General features: G+C 42.6%; 1 protein-coding gene across 2 annotated transcripts in view; it reads left to right on the forward strand.

The window, feature by feature from the left end:
- The window catches only part of efnb2a (ephrin-B2a), a 20,866-nt gene extending 11,554 nt beyond the window's left edge, over nt 1-9,312 (forward strand). Inside the window, exons 3-5 of one of the 2 annotated variants that reach the window (XM_053626506.1) lie at nt 2,706-2,798; nt 3,187-3,288; nt 4,203-9,312. In XM_053626506.1, coding sequence (XP_053482481.1) covers nt 2,706-2,798; nt 3,187-3,288; nt 4,203-4,609 — 602 coding nt within the window. In that variant the 3' untranslated portion in view covers nt 4,610-9,312. The remainder of the gene's footprint in view (nt 1-2,705; nt 2,799-3,186; nt 3,289-4,202) is intronic. The other variant, XM_053626505.1, reaches the window with a different exon arrangement.
- Nucleotides 9,313-9,621: the final 309 nt, after the last annotated feature.

A 9,621-nucleotide genomic window follows, 5' to 3' on the forward strand; every position in this document is an offset into this window, starting at 1 on the left:
CACTTCTAGAATCGTGCGTGCTTTATCATTATCATGCTTGTGTGATTTTTCATGACCAAAGTCCTCCTCTGTGGACGTGTGTGTGTGTGTGTGTGTGTGTGTGTTAGAGTGAGTGAGTGTGTTACGAGGCTAATTTGCACTCCGTAGGGGCCAGATGGCTGAGCAGTGAGAGCTAGTCTAAGAAAATGGAGCTGAAAATGTGCATGGACATTTGACTGATTGCAGACACATAGCTTTAGACATTGTGTGTCTCTCTCAGTCTGTCATTTTTCTCTCTATCTTTTTTTCTTTTTTTCCATTTTGACTTTGCATTAATGCCAACTCGTGATGCCTTCTCTCTCTCTCGTCTCCCTGTCCCATGATCCAGCTGCCTCACGTTCTGTCTCATGGATGTAGTATAAGAAATCTCGCTCAGCTGGACACACACATACACACACACACACACACACGTGTACTTTTCCCTTTCAAGCGTACACTCTAGTTCGTATAATAAACGATGAATCCTGCCATCCATCCTGTACACATTCTCTGTGTGTTCCTCAGTGTCACGACCGGATTTATGAAATGAAATCAACTAACTCAAAGTAAAACAAGCTAAAAAGCTTTACGTGGAAGAGACTCGTCTCCTCTGAAGCACTAAAACGCCGAAGGTTAGAGAGAGAGAGAAAGCGAGAGAGAGAGAGAGAGCCAGAGAAGGGGGGGGGGGTGAGATGAAGCACAGTCATTCATTTCTGCAGGAGAGAAAAAAAAGGAAAGGATGTCGAGAACGAAGATGAAGTCGATAACACAGAGAAAGAGAGAAAGAAAAACCATGATGGAGAGCTTGAAGTGTTTCTCTCTCTCTCTTTCTCTCTCTCTCTCTCTCTCTCTCTCAAACCTCCCCTTATTTCTATGAATACAGGCCACAGTGATCTGGACTGAGGCCAAACATTAAAGCCCCTGGCAGCTAGTTACCTCTGTGTTACTGACCTGATAGACTGCAAGCCGCTAGACACACACACACACACACACACACACACACACACACACACACATACATCTGCACACACACTCCTGTCTAGAAAACCCATGCAGATTTACCGAGTCATAACGTGAGGCTGAATGCATTCGCAGCTCAATACCGAGTTCCACGCTTTACCACCTCACATTTATTATACATTTGTCATCTGTTTAATCAAACGCATGGATATTTTGCTGAAAATCATGATTTTAGGAGCGAAATCGTTTGAATTCAAATTAAAAGGAAACATCGCAGAACAACAGAAGACAGGAATTGATCATGGCTTTTAAATGTGAAAAGAATGAAAGTTAAGACGGGGATGGAGAGCTCATGATTTATTACAAAATGAACAAAAATCTTAGAAGAAACGAAACAAAACAAACCCTTTTATATAGCTATATTATTATTGGTTGTTTGTACGTTGGTCATAATTTATTCATGTAGTAATTATATTTTCAAAAAGGACAACCCTGTAATATTCGGAGGGGGTTGCAGTTTTTCAAAATTACTAGCAGATTTTCCGCAGATTTGGGCCGAGACGCATCACGTGACGTCATCAAAATGCGCGTGCAGCCAAAACCCTCTTCGATTCACGTGTGTCGAACACGAGTACAGCTAAATACTCTCATTTACCAACAAACATCAAATAACCAGCAGCCAATAACCAACAACCAGTAACCAACAGCCAGTAACCAACAGCCAGTAACCAGCAGCCAGTAACCAACAGCCAGTAACCAACAGCCAATAACCAGCAACCAATAACCAACAGCCAGTAACCAGCAACCAATAACCAACAGCCAGTAACCAGCAACCATTAACCAACAGCCAGTAACCAACAGCCAATAACCAGCAACCAATAACCAACAGCCAGTAACCAGCAACCATTATCCAACAGCCAGTAATCAGCAGCCAACAACCAACAGCCAGTAACCAACAGCCAATAACCAACAGCCAATAACCAGCAACCAGTAACCAGCAGCCAATAACCAGCAGCCAGTAACCAGCAGCCAGTAACCAACAGCCAGTAACCAACAGCCAATAACCAGCAGCGAATAACCAGCAGCCAATAACCAACAGCCAGTAACCAACAGCCAGTAACCAACCGCCAATAACCAACAGCCAATAACCAGCAACCAGTAACCAACAGCCAATAACCAACAGCCAGTAACCAACAGCCAGTAACCAACCGCCAATAACCAACAGCCAGTAACCATCAGCCAATAACCATCAGCCAATAACCAGCAGCAAATAACCAGCAGCCAGTAACCCAACAGCCAGTAACCAACAACCAGTAACCAGCAGCCAATTACCAGCCGCCAATTACCAGCAGCCAATAAGATAACTATCGTAATAAGCATACCATCATCTGTCATACAAAGTAAACTCAAGAGAATTGTGTAAAGGTGTCTCTCATTGCGTCTGCACACGCAGCTAATCATACAGCTCTGTTTTGGCCAAGGTCGCAGCTAGGGAGCGGCAGGAATTCTGGGTACTCAAAGGAAACCCTGCTGCAGCCAGTGAAAGTTTTATGCCGTGTAGCTCTTGCACGTGTTCGAACGAGCCATTTGGGAAACATTCCTTTTATTTTTTAATGTGGGCCTAAGCTGCGGCGCAGGATGTGCTGTAGTTTAGCTACGCTTGGGCGCTCAGCAGGAGCTTGACCTTGTCGTCTCTCTCTCTCTCTCTCTCTCTCTCCCCATTTCAGCAACATCGAACGGCACGATGGAGGGCCTGGAGAACCAGGAAGGAGGAGTATGTAAAACGAAGTCCATGAAAATCGTCATGAAGGTCGGACAGAGTGAGTAGAGTTGCCACGTCGCTCCGTATTTTGTGCATGTGGGCGGGTTCCTGTGACAGCAGTGTGACTGAGAGGGAGTCTTTGTGTTCTGAAGACCCCGCCCTGTAATTACTGATTAATCAGTGACGGGCACAATGATTTCCACAGGTCACACCTACCCCTTTCCTCTGTCTCTCCATCACTCAGCACGCTATCACACTCTCTCGCACAGACAATGCCGAAGGTCACTGAATTATCCTCGAGTGTCTGCCATGTTAATTAACACGCACACTTGTACTACACACCCCTTTTCATTTAGAATAGCAGGGATAGTTTGCTATCTCTCACACACACACCCTCATTCATCATGGATCTGTTTCTGATTGTGATCTTTGTGTGTTTTACACAGACCCATCAGACCCTCTTCCTCCTAAAGAGTATCCCACCAAACATCCGCCCAAAATCTCAGACTCGGGCAAGGATAAATCCAACGAAGTGCTCGACAAGCTAGGTATGTTACAGACTGGAGTGTGTGCGCACTCTTTTTCTTGTGTACTTGTGTTTGGGAGGTATAATTAAACGTCGCCCATATAAAAGTATATAAACCTGAGACTCTGTAATCATGTCTTCTCCCTCTTCTGCTCTCCGAGAGCTTAGCTGCTCAACCATCTATCCGAGTGTTCTCGCATTCGCAAATCCTCCTGACATAAAACAACATGCCGGTGTGACACACACACACACTGCATACCTCAGCATCTCTGTCTCTCTCTCTACCACCCCCCACCCCCCCACCCCCCCATCCTCTTCCATCCCTTCCAAAAAGCAACATATGGGTGTCAAAGTCATTTGAGTGGAGTGTCTTAGGCAGCATAATCTGCTTGTAAAGCAGCCCGAAGCACGAGCAATCAGTCCGGTGAGCCTCGCTGAGTCCCACAAGACCTAGAAAACATAACGTCTGTAAATGTAGCACGTCTGAATTAAAACCTTAAACAGCATTTCAGAATTGAATTTAAAAACAAAACCAACAATATAGCCATTCAGCTACAATACCTTTGCTTGTAAGCTTGCCTCACACGTCCAGGGTTTGGGGTTCGATTCCCACCTCCGGCTTGTGTGCTTGGTGTTTGCATGTTCTCCCCGTGCTTTGGGGGTTTCCTCTGGGTACTCCGGTTTCCTCCCCGAGTCCAAGGGCATGCGCTGTAGGCTGTACTTAGTGTGTGAATGTGTGTGAGATTGTGCCTCGCGATGGGTTGGGATATGGTCCAGGCTCCCCACAGCCTTGCGTAGGATAAACGGTATGGAAAATGGATGGATGGAGAGTGTGTTTGATGGACCTTCTATGCTGCGCCCAGAATCTTAGCCTTGAAGGTGCATTAAAGGAGAACGTGTGTATCTGTTGTGACCCACTGTCGTCTTTCTGCACAGGAGGTTCTCAACACGAGGGCGAGACAGGTGACGGAGGCAGTGGAGGTAAATCATCATCGGTGATCGGCTCCGAGGTGGCTCTGTTCGCCGGCGTCGCCTCAGCCTGCGTGATTGCCGTGGCCGTCGTGGCCATGCTGGTAGTGCTGCTGCTCAAACACCGGCGGCGCCATGGCAAGCACTCGCCCCCTCATACCACCACGCTGTCACTCGGCTCGCTGGCCACGCCCAAAAGAGGCGGCGGCAACAACAACGGCTCCGAGCCCAGCGACATCATCATCCCGCTGAGGACAGCCGACAGCGTCTTCTGCCCACACTACGAGAAAGTGAGCGGCGATTACGGCCACCCCGTCTACATCGTGCAGGAGATGCCTCCTCAGAGCCCTGCTAACATCTACTACAAGGTGTGAGAGACTGAGGACTTAACTTTGAACTCTGACCCTGTTGCCCCCCCTCAATGAATCAGCCCCTCCCCGTAGAGGAGGCGGGTGACGAAGCTCGCTCTGCGCCTCTTCTCGTGGCTGTCGTAAAAAAAAAAATTTTTTTTTATTTTTTATTTTCCGAATATTCCTTATTATTCTTCAATGTAGAGATTTTAAGCGGTGGAGTGAGGCTGCTGCTTTCAACCCCCTCACGATTAGTAACAAAAAAGAAACACGTGCACTAAACGATGTGTGTTTGTGAGGTGGGGGGGGTGGGGGTGTGTTTGGGGCCCGGTGAGGGGACAAACAAGGGTGACTCTCCTTACGAGGAGAAGGACAAAAGATGAGTGACAGAATGAAGTGACTCAAGTTAAAAAAACCCCTAAAAATCAAGGAACCCTGACTGCGAACTGGTGCCTGTCACAGTGGGGGGGAAACTCCTCGGTTCATTGGTCACAGATACAGGAAGTGGACTTTGAGGAAACGGGACGCACTGTCGGACCTTAACGTGGACATCGCCTGTTTCGCTCGCCTTCTTGGTCACCGTATCTTTTTTTTTTGTCGTTTGTTTCCACTCTCGAAAACGTTTATCTCCTGCAAAGTGACTCTCACAATCGTTACTTGAAGGCTTTGCGTATGGTCACGTGTCTTACTCGCATTTCTCGTCGTCATTCCCAGTATGGCTCACGTGCAGATTCGTTTGATAGATCTAGGTATTGTCATAGAGATCCTGTTGTGCTGGTTAATTCGTGCTGTTTGTACGTTGTGTGGGACACACACACACACACACACACACATACATACATACGGACATATACACACATATTCACTGACATCACACACATTTCACTCCTGTAATTTCGAAGCCAAGGGCTAGGGAGAGCAGATGGGGTAAGAAAAAAAACAAGAGGTTATTGGAAGGTAGGGCGAAGATGTGAACACTTTAGCAGCACTTTTAAAAAAAAACCTACACCCTGGCCCATATAACACACACACACACACACACACACACACACAAGAGAGTGAGTTACAGTTAGTGAAATGGTGGCATCGGCAATAATTGTCCAACTGCCATAATTATCACGCTCACAAAACATTGTTCACGAAACCCTTTCTGATGAACTGGTGCTGTCATACTCATGCAAAAGCACAGGGTCATCTAGGCGCATTGCTATTAGTGTAATAATTATGATGATTATTATTATTGTTTACTTTTTTAATGAAACAGAAGACTTAATTAACATTTTGTTATGTTGATGATTTTGTTTAGTTGTACATTAAAACGGAGGAGATGAGATTTAAACGTGGAATCAAACAGAAAGAAGTAGAAAGAACTTATTTATGATACACAGAGCACACAAATCTCCAGGCAGATATTAATAACTTAGCAAGCAGGCACATTATGCAAACGTAGATCTTTCCCATTTAAAAAAAATAAAAACAACACACAAACACACACAAAAACAAAGCATTTATCACCCCCATTCACACCAATTGCGATTGATCCTTACACAAATAGTTGCCTTTTTGAACCACATATACTACACATACTGACGCATATGGCCAGGAAAGGGGCAGCTTGGGAAAGAAAACTCGAGAGAAAACAGCATGTTGGGTTTAAAATAGCTGAAAGGAATGAGAAAGAAGGGCCAAAAAGAGTCTGGTGGAAAGGCGAGTCTGGCAGGATCTTGCTTAGTGAGGACAAACTAAACTGGCTCCTCTAGCCTGGCTGTCTTGTTTGATGAAGCTCAGAGAGCATTGGGTTGAAATTAGGCCTCTTAAGTGGGAAGGAGGGCAGTGGACAAGAGTTACGAAGCCAGCCAGAAGGGAATTAGCTCAGGCTAAAATTGTAAATCATAAAAAAAAAAGGGCAACTTTCGTGCTACTCCCTAGGCATGTTGACATTGAACACAAAAAGAGCTGCTGGCAGGCGAGGAAGTAGCCAATTGGAGTCTGTCGCTATACTCATGGGACCGACTTGGTTGAATTCCAACAATCCTCTACGTACTCGACCCTCAGCTCTCACGAGAAACCCCTCTGGTCAGTGTAATGGTGTGTGTGGTTGTACATGTGAACCTTTCTATTGAATTATTCGTGTATTTCTCTCATTCACACATTGATGAGGTTCACCTGCGGTGGACTTTTTGCGATTTCGGTAACTCGACGTAAGCGGAGATTAGGCCGTGGGTCTCCACGGTCATGTATTAATTGTTCATATTTTTCATTTCCATCTGTTTCATGGAGATTGTCGAATCTCGCCAAGAAGCCAAGCCTTGTGGGATCTGAGGTTTGTGCCTCTGTAAGAGGCCGCAAAAATAAGCAAATATGCAATTTTTATTTATTTTTGTAACAATTGAGAGACAAAATGAAATGCTTACACCTATGGAAAAGTGTTCTTATCCACTGAAATGAGTGAAATTAAACAAAAACAATACAACATAAACAAAACAACACAATCCTGTTGTGTTTCCTTTTTTTTCCCCCCTGAAATAGTCTTCTTTTTATAAAGCAGTTTAGTGAGGTTTTTTTTTTAGTTTTAGTTTTTGTTTACTTTGTGCAGTAGATATGAGGTAAACTGTGAAAACACATTCACAAAGTTGAGCAGATGCTTTGAAACTCGTATTACAGAACACACGCCCATGCCAGTGTTTGGTTGCTGTCTGATATGGAACTTTAAAAAAAAAAAAAAAAAAAAAAAAAAAAAAAAAAAAAAAAAAGAATGACAATCTTCTTAGTTTCTTTGAATCTGAAGGCCGCTCTTTACTAAGCAACTCACAAACATTCTTCTGAAACTGTAACGAGAGGAACGAGATTCGCCCGGCTTTGGTGCGTTTGGAAGCTCGGATGTCTGTGAAATGCAGAGTGAAGCGTCTTCAGGCTACTGTAAAATGCCTTGTGCGTTTTGTCATCCCGAGTTCAGATGACTCAGTAATTTTTTTTGCACCGTACACCTGTAGGTAAGAAAGCTGTAAATACATTCATGTTTGTATTGTATATGGATCCCTGGTTCGAACAATAGCCTTATTCACATGTTGTTTTTTTTTTTTTTTTAGAAAATAAAAGGACAGGGGTTAAAAACGACACAGTAAAAACACTACTTTTTTTGGTAAATAGATTGTGTAAATATCAACAACAGACCCAACGTAACATTTTTTTAAATAAACGCATAGTAAGATGTTTTGTATAAAATTGGAATTTTTTGCTATGTATTTTAGCTAGCGCTCGTCTCAAGTCCTTGGCCGTTCCCTAACGCCCCGCTCCTTTTGCACTGTTTCCATGGTAATTTGGTTTTATTAAAAAAAAATTTAAAAGAAAAAAGAACAAAATGAAAGGAGAGTTGCCAAACCGACTGCTGCATATTTGTGCCATACATGTGTACCATAGATATTTATTTAATTAGTTCTTTGTTTTTGTTTGTATTTGACTTCATTTCTGTCCAGTTTGTACGCAAATTCAGTATTACAATTGGGTATGTTTTTCCTCGCACTTCCCATTTGTCCGTCTGTCGCTGTGGTTTTCCCAGTGGCTGTAGCTCCGCCTCCTTCCCTCCCCTTCCTTTCCTTCCCCATCCCTTCCAGTGAGATCTGGTCAGGCCGTGAAACAGTTCAAAATGACACACACATTCCACCAGTCTGTTACAAACTGAAAATGCTTTTCAATAAAATGTTTTTCCTATGGAACTTCCTAGTTGATCTCGCTTTCTTTTTCCGACAATGTCCACTATAAGTAAAATCACTTCTTTATGAGATAAATAATATTTTCTACACCAGGGGTTCTGTAACATTTTTGCAGCTAGGGAGTGTAAAATAATGTTTGCGTTGTTCGCAACACAACTTGTTTTTGGGTTATTGAAGTTTGGATTAAATAATGCAACTCCAGCGAGCAGTCAAATAGGTTTATAATGTTAAGAACTCAATCATAAATATAATAACTTTGATAATGCTGGGTTGTGGTTTACACTGCTGAAATGAAATAAAAAGAAATCATGGACCCCCGCCTGCCCCACACTCCCAATTGTGCTTTATATTCCCTACTTTTTAAATACAGTTACCATAACTTCAGAGGTTTTCATACTCATAGAACAAAAAGAAAAGAGAAAATTGAAAAGATAGAAATTCAAGGAAATGAAAAGGATACATTAAATTCATTATCAATAAAAACGAAAAAAAAAAAAACAACAACAACAACAAAAAAACAAGGCAGTCGAAGATATTAATAGTAATGGGATAGGGGGGAAACTTTTTCCTCTTGCGCTGTTTTACTTTCACTTTTTTTTTTTTACATTTGCCTCCAGCCTCTTTTCATATCAGCTTTTGAATCTTCTCAGCTTTGTATCCAAGAGCTGTTTTGGATTATTGTCTTTTTACAAGATACACCCACAATTCCTTTTAACATCTTGCTATTTTACAGCGTGTCCCAAAAGTCTCCGTACTACATAGAGGACTGTTTGCCAGCACCATGTTGGTTCGTCAGTGGATGTTGATGGACGTCCGCTTCTCGGTTGGTCCGCAACACTTCCAGGCTTTTTGAATTTGTTAATAAGTTTGGCAGCAGTGTCGTGTGTGTGTGATGTGCTCGCCATGTTTCCTGTTAACGTTCATCGCAGACTTGCGACAGCTTCCTGATCCAGCCATGAGAATTTCAATACACTCTTCTTTTGACAAAAGTGTTCTTAACCTTAACCGTGTGTGTGTGTGTGTGTATATATATATATATATATATATATATATATATATATATATATATATATATATATATACACATACATACACACGTGTGTGTGTGTATATACTATCTATCTATCTATCTATCTATATATATATATATATATATATATATATATATATATATATATATATATATATATATACACACACAAGGTATGAAAAATCTTCGAAGACAATTTGGTGAAAAGTGTTAATTTCCCCTATGTATGGAGTCTTTCAGGACGCCCTGTATATATTTTTCGTTTTCATTTTCACTCAGAAACCATGCAAACT

Source organism: Ictalurus furcatus, chromosome 6 (assembly GCF_023375685.1).
Source record: "Ictalurus furcatus strain D&B chromosome 6, Billie_1.0, whole genome shotgun sequence".
Taxonomy (NCBI): Eukaryota; Metazoa; Chordata; class Actinopteri; order Siluriformes; family Ictaluridae; genus Ictalurus; species Ictalurus furcatus.